At 35.7% G+C, this 16,531-nt stretch overlaps 1 protein-coding gene across 1 annotated transcript; it reads right to left on the bottom strand.

Annotated features, from left to right (window-relative positions):
- Positions 1-1,943: 1,943 nt before the first annotated feature.
- On the bottom strand, positions 1,944-3,581 carry LOC140145440 (uncharacterized). The gene has a single exon (XM_072167154.1). It carries the CDS (start codon positions 3,579-3,581, stop codon positions 1,944-1,946), a length of 1,638 nt encoding a protein of 545 aa, XP_072023255.1.
- Positions 3,582-16,531: the final 12,950 nt, after the last annotated feature.

Below are 16,531 nucleotides of genomic sequence, written 5' to 3' on the forward strand. Positions count from 1 at the left end.
ATTTGTGTTCCCACGATTAAGCTGCACTCCCCTGATTTCTCGAAGATTTCATTATATCGAGGATGATCATTTTGGCAAAACCATTGGCCGTGAGATATTTTCGAGAGAATAAAATCACTACATGTTCAATTCGCCGGCAGATCCGCCATGAGCTGTTATGGCGTGTGGTGGTGAACTCAACGACATGTAATCGTGGGTGCGCGCTGGTTCGAATCCGAACGGTTCTGATTTTTTCTCTCCTTTATTATAATGCCAGTTTGTCTGAGCTTCATTTCTTTAAGTGAAACATCAATCAATCAATCAATCAATCACTGACATTTATAGAGCGCCAAAAACCAAAAAAAGAAATTTGCACTAAGGCGCTATAATCTAGGCACAAAAAGCAATGAATAAACAAAGATTATACAATGAAGGTGAATACCCTGTGATACAAGCAAAATATACTACTACTACAACAAAATAATCATTAAGAGCAAAAATGTCATTGGTTGTAAGCAATTGTGAAAAGATGATGTTTCAAGAGTTTTTTGAATATATCCAAAGATCCAGCAAGTTTGATGTGATCCCGGATGTGATCTGGCAGTTGGTTCCAAATGCGAGGAGCGTGGCATGAAAATGACCGGTCGGCAAAAGTTGAGTGTTGAGTGCGAAGTTGAACAAATTGAGGTGCAGATGAAGATGTGGAACGGAGCCGTCTGGAACTAGTATGAACTTGCAGCATGGCAGACATTTATTCAGGGGTTTGCTGGCGGATGGACTTGAAAACCAGAACAAGGACTTTAAAGTCAATACGTTGTTTGATGGGAAGCCAATGCAAGTCGATGAGGTCGGAGGTGATGGGATCATATTTTCGCTTCCTGGTAATAAGGAGCGCCGAGGTGCGTTGAATGTTCTGAAGACGCTTTAGCAGAGTGCCAGTTATACCAGTTAGTAAACAGTTACAATAGTCCAACCGAGATGTAACGAGGGTATGGACAGCGAGTTTAGTGGCCTCGGTGGTGAGCATTTTGCGGGCTCGACCAATATTGATGAGTTGGTAATTGGCAGCTTTGGAAATGTTAGCGACTTGAGCACTCATAGTCATACCACGGTCAAACATGACCCCAAGGTTTCTGACATGGTTACACTGAGCGGGAATGTCGACACCAGTGATTTGCACAGAAGGCAAGTCAAATTTTGCCAGTTGGGCTCTGAAACCACAAACTAGAATCTCAGTTTTCTCCGCGTTTAGCTTTAGGAAATTTGTAGACATCCATTCCTGAACTTCATTGACACACTGTTCAAGTTTGGAGACAGCACATTCAACGCCATGATCAGATGTTGGGCACACAGATATATAAATTTGTGTATCATCGGCATAGGTATGCAGTTCCATATTATACTTGCGGATTATGGGGCCAATGGGCAGCGTATATATCAGGAACAACAGAGGTCCGAGCACAGACCCCTGAGGTACCCCGTAGCGGAGCATCTGAGAGTCAGAAAAGGCTCCATTGATGCAGACACGCTGTGTCCGACCAGACAAGTACGAATTGAACCAGTTCAAGGCAATGCTATCTACCCCGAGAATATCTTGAAGTCTCGCGATTAACAGTTCATGGTCGATGGTATCAAACGCGCTACTTAAGTCCAACAGCAGCAGAATAGTAACGCCCTGTCTTTCCATGGCCCACATGATGTCATTGTGGACCTTTACAAGAGCAGTCTCTGTGCTATGATACTGTTTATAAGCGGATTGCAATGGCTCATGAAGATGATGTTTTGACATGTACTCATTGAGCTGTTTGGCAACGACACGTTCAAGCACCTTGGAGATGAATGTCAGGTTGCTAACTGGGCGGTAGTTTTTAAGAGTGTTATGGTCCAAACTACTTTTCTTGAGCAGTGGGTTAATGATGGCAGCTTTCAAGGAAGCTGGAACAAAACCTTCCATTAATGACATGTTAACAATGGAGGTAATTGCAGGCAGCAGAACATCTAACCAACCACGAAGGTAGAGGATCCAGAAGACTGGAAGGACAAGGAGACTTTGTGATAATCTCACTGACATCAGCAACTGACACAGTGTCAAAGTTACTGAAAGACAAATTGCAATTATGCTGACTACTTGAGACACCAGTGACATTAGATTGCATATTGGATCTTACTGTCTCAATCTTGGACATAAAGTAATTGGCAAACTGGTCAGCCAAGTCACTGGAACAGTCATGATCAGGAAGTTTTGTGGTTTTCTTGTTGTGCAATACCTCACCAATAATGGAGAACATGGTCTTATAGTTATTACCGCACTCAAGAATCTTGTTGTTAAAGAATGTGCACTTTGCATGATAAAGTGCAACATTATACTTGTTACGGAGGGCTTTGAAAATCTCCAAGTCTACAGTCAATCTACTGGAGATCCACTTTCGTTCAGCTTTCCGACGCTCACGTTTTAATTGATGCAAGGAATCTGAGAACCAAGGTTGTTGTATCCGTGGAACGACAGATTTTGTTCGAGCAGGTGCATGCAGATCTAACAGGTTAGAAAGAATGTCGTTGTATTGATTAACTGCATCATTGACATTGGTGGCAGGAGATGACGTTAAAACAGATGATACAATGTCCTCTTTCAATACAGCAGGGTCAATTGACCTGTATTTTCTAGATGTTATTGTCTTCATGGGGATTTTTGGTTTTGCGATTTGTAATGTACAGGCAATGAGAGCGTGATCGGATATTAAGTCGAGAACACATGTGTTTTTGACAAGATTGTCACTTTCACGAGAGATCACAACATCAAGCGTGTGCCCACAACGATGAGTAGGCCCTACCACAAACTGTGTAAGACTAAGACTGTCCATTAAGTCAGCAAATTTCTGTGTGTTATAGTCATCCTCAATATCAAGATGTAGATTCAGGTCAACAACTAGCACCAATTCACCTTGGGAGATGGCATAGTCCTGTAGGAACTGAGAAAATTCCTCAAAGAATTTTCCAGCGGTGAACTGATTTTTGGCCGATGGATAAGGACGATAGACTGTGACAAGCGTAAAGCATTTAGATCCACAGGTGAACACAACATCGCAGAATTCAAAGTTCGTATATTGATGGTTCTGATCGCAAGATTTTGATACAACTGTGATGCCTTGTTTGAAGAGGATTGCTATCCCTCCATGTGGATCCCCACCGCCTCTTGGTATATTATAGATTTCATAACCAGGAGGTGTAAGAGAAGATAAGATGAAATCATCAGATTCGTTTCCAGCTAACCATGTCTCGGTGAGAGCAAAGATGTCAATGTCATACTCAACAAGCAAATCAGTGATGATACCTCGAGTTGCTTTACTTTTGACTGACTGGCAATTCAATGAAAACAGTGATAAATCATTAGTAGCATTGGCCTTATACACAGTAGATCTAGTCAATTTCTGTCTATGCTTCAGTCCACCTTTCTTTCCTCTTCTTGTTGGTTTGACTCTTGAAATATCCAGTGCACATAAAGTGTGAAATACTTCCTTGGGTAGAAAATGATGGTGAGTGCCATCATTAAGAGATAAGAGAGTTTCTCTAGAGTAAGTCTGTACTTGAGGTGATTGATCCATGATCAATAATTGATTAATTTGTAATGGTCCTTGCCACACAAGGATGATATCTGTGCAAATCCAGAATCCAATACAAATCAACACATGCATAGTGTCTTTAGGTGAAATAGTAGTATAGATGAAATAGTGGTGAAAAATCTAAAATCCAGAATATCACCAAAAATGTAGCAATTATCCACAAAAACTGCATCAATGTATAACCAAAATGTTCTCTGATGATAACTAAAGAAGATGGTAAACAACTTCTGCACTAAAAGTGCCTAGTGACTGTGTAAAGTTCTCAAAAACACAGAGCTCTGGAGAGAGCAGCCTCACAGCGCTCATCTCACAATCAATGCAGTTACTGTCCGTTTTCCTATACACAATACACAGTGCTCTTTCCCATTGACGCGTGACCTCTACAAATAGCCCTACGTTAAAAGTATGGGGATATGCCTAGTTAACGTCGCTGTGTGAAAAATAACCGGCCAATATTAAAAGTACTCTTCTAAAGTTCTAGAAAATATAGTTTTGTAACATGTCCTAAATTTTTAGCTAATTTAGATGTTTGGAAATATGCGTACTTTGGTGTTTTAGTTAATGTTATAGGTAATAGTACATTGTCAATGAACTCAAAAACAACAAAGATGGGAGACAACACTTTTTTTGGTGGTCATGTTCTATACCAACCGAGAGATCATTTGGTTTATTTATAAAGAATATCCGCTATGGGATTTCTTAAGTATCTCATACCAAAGAAAAATGCCCCTACACCAGACAATACCATAATCTGCGCATATTTAAAGGCACAATATTTCTTTATGACGTTATTATCATTCATATATAGAATATTTGATTCTTACATAATGTATCACATACATAATCCGCACTACTTGGCACCATATTTCCAACTCCATGGAAAGTACCCAACCTGACGCAACATGAACATAATCTGCGCTAATTGGCACCAATATCCTATGGAGTAAAAGCCTAAAAGCCGTGACAAACATAATCAGCGCTGTAATTGAGCCCAAAAAGATCCCAAAACGCAGACAAAACAATCACGCGCATTTTAATTTCAATTTAAAATTGAAAGGCCATCCCATTTGGAATTCTTATCGTGTGTATTTTATAACACCCAATTCCATACTTACACACATGTATTAAAGGTTACATGTAGTTACTATTGAAAATATATTCGATTTCAAATAATGACCATGTCATTTGCCATGATTTGTCATAAATGCATATAATTAATGCAGAATATCATTGAAAGCCGAAAAATAACTGCACGTATGCGTCTTCTTTTATAGACATGAAAAGTTTTGCTTCAATCATTTCATGTATTTATTTACCACAATGACTAGGAAACTGTTGACATACATGTACCAGGCTTATGTCTTTAACTTCAACAACCATTTTTGACTTGTTTTGTTTTTTGATTATGCAGTAAACAAGGTAGACAGTGGTAAAGTGCTTTTCTTTAACTTTGGCTACTTTTTGATTTTATGATAAAGTGCCTACTTGACACCAACAGAAAGATTCTTTTTTGTGGAATTATTTAGCTTACATATTTTCAGACTTTAGAATTTGCTATGAATTCAAAGTCATATCAAACTTATTTTGAACTTATTACTTTATTTCTATACAGCTGGTTCTCATTTCCTTTGTGAACCATTTTTCTCCAGTGTTTTGCGCTGGGAGACATCTTAGTTTAACACGACCGCTCTATGCAGTGTTTAAGGCTCAAGTATATACAATTGAAAGCTTTTAGACTTGAACTTGAATACAAAATTATAATCACTTGCTGACTTGCAAGTTATTATCTTATCTGTGTCCCCACTTGTTATGATAAACATGTTTTATTAAACATACGCCATTTAATTAATTTCAATTAAGCCTGCAAAGGCTTGATAATATTTACTTCAATTCTTATGTTATGCCTGAATTCGAAGTTACCTCATATTGTGAACATTTGACATTCATTGTGATATTTCTGTATATACAATTGAAAGCTTTTAGACTTAAACTTGAATTCACAATTATAATCACTTGCTGACTTGCGAGTTATTATCTTATCCGTGTCCCCACTTGTTATGATAACCTGTTTTATTAATCATGTTAAGCCATTAAATGAACTTCAATTAAGCCTGCAAGGCTTGATTATATTTACTTCAATTCTTATATTGTTATGCATGAATTGGAAGTGAACATTTGACATTTATTATGATATTTCTGTTTCAAATGATTACCTTGAAAACGTTTAACGCTCTGATAAAACATTTAATGCTCGTGTTAATTTAAACCGCATAATTTAGCATTAAACATGTTTTCAAAGTTACGTAAAACTTAAAACCAATTGATTATTCTTACTTACTTTCCGCTAAAACATGTAAACTTATACATGACTCACTGTTACTTTACTTTCACTTAACATATACATTTATTGGGCGTGGAGGGTGGGTTTTTCAGTAGACGTTGATCTCTCGATGATAAAACATGATGTGAGTCAAAAACCCATTTGCATTTGCCAGCTACAATTATGCCAAGTGATTGGTTGTATCATAGCAACAACAAAAACCTTTAACAAAACCATTATGAATGCATTCAATAACCCTGCACCTGTTTTAACATAGGTGAACGCATATCTGAAATCACTGATGTGCATACCTCCAAGTGGATCAACGGCTTAATCCATATTATACACAAGGGTAAAAAAACCCATTTATACGCCTGGCCAAAAATTTTCTCCCCATTGACAATTTGGTTTTAATTCGACTTCGCTTAATTAAACGCTATTGTCAATGAACTCAAAACAACAAACATGGGAGACAACACTTTTGTGGTGGTCATGTTCTATACCAACCGAGAGATCATTTGGTTTATTTATAAAGAATATCCGCTATGGGATTTCTTAAGTATCTCATACCAAAGAAAAATGCCCCTACACCAGACAATACCATAATCTGCGCATATTTAAAGGCACAATATTTCTTTATGACGTTATTATCATTCATATATAGAATATTTGATTCTTACATAATGTATCACATACATAATCCGCACTACTTGGCACCATATTTCCAACTCCATGGAAAGTACCCAACCTGACGCAACATGAACATAATCTGCGCTAATTGGCACCAATATCCTATGGAGTAAAAGCCTAAAAGCCGTGACAAACATAATCAGCGCTGTAATTGAGCCCAAAAAGATCCCAAAACGCAGACAAAACAATCACGCGCATTTTAATTTCAATTGAAAGGCCATCCCATTTGGAATTCTTATCGTGTGTATTTTATAACACCCAATTCCATACTTACACACATGTATTAAAGGTTACATGTAGTTACTATTGAAAATATATTCGATTTCAAATAATGACCATGTCATTTGCCATGATTTGTCATAAATGCATATAATTAATGCAGAATATCATTGAAAGCCGAAAAATAACTGCCAAACAAGTTCCTTTATTTCAAAAGGAACTTGCTTAACACCTGCCCCTTTTTTTTCAATTTCAATGATTCAATGCTCCTGGATGCAACATGGAACATGTAGCATGAAGTTAGCTGGCGCTACTCGGCTTTATAGGATAAAGAATTATTTCACTTGTGGAGCTTGAGTTGATGATTGTGATTTTAGAGTGACACACGATTGGCCAACATAATTGCCCAAATTACTTTTGGGTTTTAAAGCGATTAGCACCTCGAGAACTGATTTTAAGCATTGAAGTGGCTAAATGCTTTACCGCATATTTTATTTCTTACATGTAACGGTTTTCAAATAAATGTTGAATAAAATGAACACATATATTTTGAATCATACATATCAAACACAAATTCCCATATCAATCATTTGGATTTCATACTGTCACTGATACCGAATAGATGCAATTGGAACGTAGAAAAACCTAATCAAAACCTTCGTGGGATAAAAGCAGGAAAACCTTCCAATTGCAGCGTGTATCGTTTCAATATTTACAAAGGATTTTCATACAGGATATATATACAATTTTTCTTTTATGAACTTGTTTTATCATTTCGCCTTTGCCAACTGCGAGGTTCATAGCAAGAGTGTTATATCAATTATGTTACCAACTTGCTTTATTATGCATTTCAGGAATTAAATTTCAATTTGTGTCCCCAAGGAAACCAAATTAAATGTATCTTAGACTGCTTAATCCTGTACTGTATACTTGTAGTTCATTGTCCTTTTTTGGTCATTGTTTAGCTCTAGTGATGATCATGCCGTTTCCAAATAAAGTTTGCTTGACTTTATTTTGTGACTACAAACTACTTGCATTGTTTTTTGTTTTCATCTGCGCTTTCATCAAATGCCAATTCCATGCTGTCACACCCCTGACAAATATGTTGATGATGCGGTGATGCGACTATTAATATTGTAATCGACTGTGCATCGATTTTAACGGTTTTCTCTGGTTTACAACATCGTTCACCTAAACACGTAATAATTCCTGCACATGTGAGACACGTTCGCACATCCGGTCCTTGCGATTTGGTAGTTCACAGCACCTAGCTTGCAATTGGTGGTGAGCTTTTGCCGAAATTGCCTTCATCCTTTCATAGCAAGTGTGTAGAAGAATTTAAATATCACAGATACACATAGGTCATGTGGTTCTTGAATTATGTTGTAACAAACGCTGAAACAACAACACTTTTGTAAGAAGTGTGGAGGTACCAACTCCTTAACAACAATACAATAAACCAACACGTTTTCAAGCTGACGTTTTCACGGTATATGATTTGTAGAATTAACTTTGCAAAACATCAACGTTTTATTTTTCCATGACATATTGATTTAGATAACGAATCGATATATATCCATGTGTTCATGCATGTCCACACATTTCCTGCGTGAATTTGTTTTTAATTTCCATGAGCTCAGGAACTTCGCCTTGTGAAGTACCGCCAATTGTCGCTTGTTGTAGACTGAACTTTATACCATGCATGATGTCCCCTACACATTTTGCCATGTCCCACACGATATTGTTCATGTTCGTAATGTTCACAAGTGGCCTATGCTAATTCCACAACATCAACACTATGAATTTCTGAAATGAAACAAAAATACACAGCAAGAGACAACTGATGCTATACACTGTATGTCTTATACTACTGTTTTATGATATGCAGATATGATTTGTCTGTTGGTGTCTGTTCTGCCATGTTTCTTTTATAGACGTCTGTAAATTATAACTATAGGCCTACTCCTTTGTTTTTATTTTTAAAACGCCTATTTGTTATAAAATTGTTTGACATTGTAGCTCATTGTATGCATGTGAATTCGCGAACGTGACCTTTGCCCTTTCAACTTAGGCTTGTTTTGTTCTCTTACTACATTAGCTGCTTAACTATAATGAAAATGGTGGCTAACATCACAACGCACTATGCAATTAGTGGCTTCCTCATATAACTGCTCCCCCTACTTTCTCATCTATTTTGTATAATCATGTATTCCTTGCCCGTTGCCTACATACATATACCTCTTAACCATATTTGATGTGTCCGCATACTTTATAAATACCACCTACAAACATGAATGCCTATATACATAATAGTTCGGCTTTTTAGTGTAGGCCTATACTCAAAAATATATTTCTTGCCTGTACGAATATGCCATGTGGTCTGCCTATGTTCCGCACTATTAGCCAGTACCTAAGGTATTTGCTAGCTTTTGCTAACCCTGTAATAAGCATAAGGGTTCTCAGATTTTACATTTGCACAAGTCAGTTTTTTAACTAGGCCTCTCGTTCTTGCACTCCAAACGTCCTAACCATCGATGGAGTATAACTGGTATTAAATTGACAACCACCCGAAAGAATTTCTTTAAATACATGCCAACTACAATATTTTGATATGCCTATGTTCCATACTATCAGCCAGGGTATTTGCTACACACTGTAATAAGCATTTAAGGGTTTTCAAATTTTACAATTGTACCAGACAATTTTTGTTTTTATCATTCTTTTTAACCAAGCCTCTCGCGCTTTACCCGATACTTGCACTACAAACGTCCTAAACCATCGCTGGAGTTGTGCGAATGCACGAATTCAATAATATAACTCGTATTAATTGACAACCCCCCAAAAGAATCTCTTTAAGGTTATTAATTATTTTAAACTGTTGTGATTTGGTAGTTCACAGTATCTTATGAATGGTTGTGAGCTTTGGCAAAAACTGCATTGCTCAATTCATAGCGAGCGTGTAGAAGAATCAAAATATCACAGATATACTTTTATAATAGGTGCTGCGGTTCTTGAGTTACGTTGTAAAGAGGGCTGAAACAACAACACTTTTGTAAAACGTACATAGCTCATTAACAACAATAAATTAAGCAAGTTTGCAAAGTATACGATTTGTAGAACTTTGCAAAACATCAAGGTGTTAACTTTCAATAATATATTGATCTAGATAATGAAAATCGATTTTAGATTGCTTCGACCAACAATACCTCGTCTACCCTTAAACGCATGTAATTTATAATTTTTTAATATTAGGCCTAAGGCCTAATATACTCAATTCCATTTATTTTGTATTTATTTTTTTTTCTTGCACTATATTACCTGTATGTATTCTTTGATATAGTTATATTAAATTGTATAATGCAGATCCACTAATCGGTCCTTTCTACCTTGTTACTAATTTATGTTCTTGAAGGACTATTTATATATTTTACTGCATATCTATATTGTATCTATCATTACCCTTACAAAATGTGTTTCATTTTAATCTACTAGATGCTATTACTGTATCTGGTATGCTTATTATTTTTATATTTATACAGTACTTAAACTTCATTTTCCTTATTTGTGACCTAAGTGACCATCCCAATTTGTTTACCTCCAGAAAATAAGATATTTTTTCTTGTTGGCCTTCTTTACTTCCCGTTTTTATATTTTACTGCATATCTATATTATATCTATCATTACCCTTACAATTGGGGTTTCATTTTGCTATTACTGTATCTGCTTATTATTTTTTATATTTATATTAGACCTATTACTTATACTTCCATTTTCCTTATTTGTGACTTAAGTGACCATCCCTATTTGTCAGATTGTTTTCACTTCATTACTTGATAAGATCCAGACTCTGCCATTATATAGAGCTGGTCTATCTCTCTTGATAAACAATAGTTTTTCTTTCTTCTTATTCTGTTTTTCATTAGTAATAGAACCATGAATTTAGTGTAACCTCCTTGACCCTACCATTTGTTGCTTGATTAATATTGTTCCCCGCTAGTTATCCTTGTACTTATTGCCTACCATAATTACTAGCCTACTACTATTAGATCCTGGAATATTCATGTTTAGGCCTATGATTTTTTGAAGAAACCATGTCAAACTGAAGCGTCATTAATAGCTATAAACTCGAACTTGTGGGATATTGGTTTTACGTACTCTATCAACTCGCATTAACTCGAAACTGAATCTGACCGTGCATTTGTATAATAATTTTGATCCCACTGTACTTCGAAAGGTACCATAGGTCATACTACTCTGGTCATACTACTTGCCCTCCGCCTTAATTACCATGACTGTGCTCATGTGTATTAAGCATGTTTGAACTTAATCTATTTAACTGCATTGTTCATAATTATTCGATCACTGAAATGCCCACGCTGGCACTATTTAATGTTTTAAAACACACCTTATCTTATGCCTTACGCACTCATTTCTTGGCACTGCTTATAGCGGGGCTTATAGATGTTATATGTGTAGGCCTATGCATGTAGGCTTACATTTAATAAAATTTCCAAGAGATAAGGGATACGTATAGTTGCGTAATCTTTTCGCTACATGTATTAAATTAATTAATCGCTGTCCTTCATATTGATCCTCGTTAGTGCTATTTCTGTTATTTATTATTATCATTATTATTTCATCGTATAATTAACATATTAATCATAACTTGCCTACTCAAGTACATTGTCCCTTCCATACCGCCGAAAGACAAAGATTCCACCATGATGACACACCGTCCTGCACAATCACGATCTATGTTACAATCACACCCTGATTGTTTTACTGTTGCCATTTTGTTTATCCTGTTGGTAGATCGCTATACATTGCCATAGAGCGAATGCAAGCATTAACATGTCACTGTTTTATATTGACATGCAGCTATTTAACCATAGATGCTTTAACCTTTTTTTTTTCAGTAGACGTTGATCTCTCGATGATAAAACATGATGTGAGTCAAAAACCCATTTGCATTTGCCAGCTACAATTATGCCAAGTGATTGGTTGTATCATAGCAACAACAAAAACCTTTAACAAAACCATTATGAATGCATTCAATAACCCTGCACCTGTTTTAACATAGGTGAACGCATATCTGAAATCACTGATGTGCATACCTCCAAGTGGATCAACGGCTTAATCCATATTATACACAAGGGAAAAAAAAACCATTTATACGCCTGGCCAAAAATTTTCTCCCCATTGACAATTTGGTTTTAATTCGACTTCGCTTAATTAAACGCTATTGCCTAGTTAACGTCGCTGTGTGAAAAATAACCGGCCAATATTAAAAGTACTCTTCTAAAATTCTAGACAATATAGTTTTGTAACATGTCCTAAATTTTTAGCTAATTTAGGTGTTTGGAGAGGGTCGCACTTTTGTGTTTTAGGAAGGATATGTAAACGACAGATAACACCAAAAATATGAAGAAATTATTTCCAAACCGTGTTAAGTCAACAATCATTATGTTGCTCATTTTCAAGAATGCTGGTTTACAAAAAGCAGGCCATTGTCTCATTTCGTGAACAAAGGTACACATACCATTGTTTCCTTTCGTTTCCTTTATAATCGGTTACCCAACTGAAGCTATAATACCAGCTTTATTGCGATATCGCACATGAAAACAGACACATGTGCACAACCAGAGAAGATCCGATTTAATCAGTTGAGCTGTTTCAATGAGTGTTATCTTGGTTTAATAGCTTTTAATGGGGTTTAAGTCCTGCAAAGGTCGAGATGAATTCTACTGTAGACATGACTGCATCATGATATCTATTAGAGTGTGTGCTTCAAATGCTACCTTTTTAAAATTTAAATCCACGTCTCTTTTCTTTGTTTTTTACGGACCCGCTATGGTACTTTTGTTTCCTTTTTGGGCCATAAAAGAGCAAAGAAAACAGACCTTAAAATGGACCCGTAAAGGCAAGAGACCGTAGTGGGCCCGTAAAAAGCAAAGAAAATATACCATAGGCCCGTAAAGGAAGGAAAAGAGACCTTAGTGAATATATAAAAAGCTTAATAAGCAAAGAAAAGATAATAATGTACCCATAAAGAGAAAAAAAGAGACCTCGGAGGGCCTGTAAAAAGCAAAAAAGACATACATTAGGCCTAATGGACAAGAGACCTTTGTTGGCCCGTATATAAAGCAAAGAAAATATGCCTTAATTACAAGTATCTTTTCTTAACCTTTTACGGGCCCCTGAGGTCCCTTTTCTTTGTGGTCATAGGACCACTCAACACAAATGACCATACGGGTATGTTCCCCCGGAAAGACCCCCTTTTTGGATTTCGCAGCTCCGAAAGACCCCCCAGCAAACACAAAAATGTTTTAAAAACGTTTTAAATAAGTTATATTTTGGCTTTTGGTTTAGGTAAAAACGTTTTAATAACATTAAAATGTCGGGTTATATAAAGGTCATGATAACATTTTAAAACGTTTTGTATGAAAACACATTGCAATAATATTTTTTTAATGTTTTCAAAAATTGTTATTTTAAACTATTTTTTGCAAACATTTTTGCCAAATATTGTGTCAATACTTAAATAACATTATGTTAAAATGTTTGAACCCAGCAAACACAGAAATGTTCTTAAAATGTTTTTTTTCAAAATCTTTTAATAACATTTAAATGTCGGGTTATATAAAGGTCATGAAAACGTTTTTAAAACGTTATTGCAAATATTTTGGGCAAACATTTTTCGCAAAATATGTTTTCAACCCCAAAATAACATTCTGTTTAGAATGTTTTGTATCAAGTTTTCAAGAATGTTTTTGGAATGTTATTAAAACGTTTTTATACCCTTTATATAACCCGACATTTAAACGTTTTCTGTAAAACATTTTTGTTTGCAGAGAAGTAGATTATCAAAAATTGTTTTTTAAGGTTATGAAAACGTTTTATACTCTTAATATACCCTTTATATAACCCGACATTTAAACGTTTTCTGACAATCTTTTATAACCTTTTGCGAATGATGTCGAAAACGTTTTGTGTTTGCTGGGCCTATATTGGACCAAAATAGAGCTCCGAAAGACCCTTGATTTTGATAATTTCAGCTCTAAAAGACCCAACAATTTCTCATTTCTCATATTTCTGGTTTTTGCAGGCGATTTTCAACCAAAAAGCCAAGAAAGACCCTTGATTTTGACCGTTCGCAGCTAGCTCCAAAGACACCCTTTTACCGGTAGGCCGTCAGCCCCAAAGACCCACCACCTCAAAATTCCGGGGAACATACCCACCAAAATGTTTGATGTTCCCCCCCCCCCCGGGTTAAGAGCACCCAATTTGAGCACTTTTTGTGAAAAAATAAAATAAATACCCAATTTGAGCACTTTTTGTGAAAAAATAAAATAAATAAATAAATAAATAAATAAATAAATAAATAAATAAATAAATAAATAAATAAATAAATAAATAAATAAATAAATAAATAAATAAATAAATAAATAAAAGAATGAATGAATGAATGAATGAATGATTGAATGAATGAATGAATAATTAATTAATTAATTAATTAATTAATTATAATTAATATTTATTTATTAACTAATTTACTTATAAACTAATGAAATAATTAATAAATATAATCTGTAGGGATATATTCTTTATTTCAATAAGACAATTCTGAATAAAACTATAGGCCTACTCCCGGGGCCTACTAATATTAACCATGATCTGCTCTGTAGAGCTAAATCGAATTTTAAATTACTACACGATACACAAAACCCAAAAGTATAGCTAATCATGATAGCAACTTGGCAAGTCAAGAGAAAACGCATTGCAGAACCGTGATTTTGATCATGATTTTTCTATCGGATTATTCTAGCGACGTTTGCTCTCCACATACATTGTAACTCCAGTCCCATGGTCATCTCATGTCTTCAGAGTCTATGGTTAATGCATTTGCACATACTAAAAATAGTAATATGACCCTGACCCAACCAATATGTTGCATACAGAACTCAGGGTGTTGCAATGTTGGCGATAGAATCATGTATTAATAATTATGGAATAATTTATCATAACATGTATATCGAATATCATCATCATAATCCTGCTATGATTCAGCGATTCACTAATAAAATACTTTTTTATGACCTTAAACTTCAATGCTTACAACAATGATTACAATCCAGTTTTTACCATTGCTTTTAAATGTTTAAAAAAGTTAATCACAGACCCTCTACTGAGAATGTTTCAAAAATGTCATTTTTAGCCAATTGCATACATTATCAATGATGATGCTCATTATGATGTTTAAGTATGGAAGTGGTGACGTGGTCTAAGGAAAGCCAATGGATACTTTTAAAATATTGTAGGATAGAAAAAGAATTGTCAATATTTTTCTTTATTTTTGTGTGTATTTCAATGGGGAGGTTTACGTTTGATCGGGGGGCAAGTTTTTATTAATGATTACGAATGATAGACCTATGCTAATATTTAGGCCCATAGTAAATAAGACACATAAGTCGCTTATCCATGCTCAGCATTTAATGCCAGACCTACATGTCAATCCCTGCATTATCATGTACAGAAAGACATGCTTTATTAATAGTCTGTCGTTTATATTAGTCGTCGTTTCGATATTGGTCTCGTCGTTGCGTCGTTGTTTACCCAGACAAACAAGGTGGTATGTCTATGGTTGTTTAGACTAATAGCGCCCTCTATCGTTTAATTTACATTAGTCGTCGTTTCGTTGTTTCGTCGTCGTTTCGTTGTTTCATCTCGTCGTCGCGTCGTGTCATCTGGCCGAAGCGCCTTATTCTTGTGTTGTTTTACTAAAAGCATGTGGTCGTTTAACGTTAAATTTGATGGTCTATTCTTAATTCCTTGTTGGTTTTCATATGATTTTGTCTTTGTATGAACCGTTTATTTATACATGAATGGCCGCCCATACAACGAACCATAATGGGATAATGTTACTATTCGGTATAACTTTGGTTCGACCTTATGCTGCTGGAAAGCTCGGGATAGCTTGGGTGCTTCGACACAACAGGTAGGCTCATGTGCAGTGACACGGCGGTATGCACATTCAAACGTCTAGCTGTCGCCGCCCTCGTCACTATCCTTAACCTTCTTAGCGCAATATAGGTCTTGCCTCTATAATTTGTACCTTCACGTGCTCGTACCGTAGTCACTTCCCGACCGCCACTCACGGCGAGTCGGTGACTGATGATTGAGGAGGGTACCCAGGAATATGCGTTGATTTGGTTCGGGACATTTGTTGTATAAGTATATTAAAGATAAATAATATATATTCTATGGTGTTAAATGGGTTACCGTCATATCTAGGTAAAACACACCCATTTTGGTAATTTGACCTTTGAACTATTTACATATTCATTATTAATATTACGAATATGTATAAAGAATTAATAAGGCTATCGAGTGAATTGAATAGAATCTCCCGTTAACGCGTTAAATAGATTGAAATCAATGCTGTATTGATTTGATTAAATCACTTGCAATTGTAACAAGATAAGACTCATAGACTTGAACGCAGGACACATGAGAAGAATATTACACTGTCCCGGTGTGTTTTTATTTTGGAAAAACCCTAAACTTACACAAGATAATCATATCAGCTTTTCCCGTTTGTCTTTTGGAAAATGAATAAACCATCACAACAAATTCGTTTATTTTGGCTCACCGTATGTAGTAGATAAAGGGTGAGAAACAGACCATTACCATAGATAATCGGTGT

The sequence above is a fragment of the Amphiura filiformis genome, unplaced genomic scaffold (genome assembly GCF_039555335.1).
Source record: "Amphiura filiformis unplaced genomic scaffold, Afil_fr2py scaffold_273, whole genome shotgun sequence".
NCBI classification, from domain to species: domain Eukaryota; kingdom Metazoa; phylum Echinodermata; class Ophiuroidea; order Amphilepidida; family Amphiuridae; genus Amphiura; species Amphiura filiformis.

Coding starts and splice junctions, on each gene's coding strand:
- LOC140145440 (XM_072167154.1), bottom strand. CDS start 3,581: ATGGATCAATCACCTCAAGTACAGACTTACTCTAGAGAAACTCTCTTA.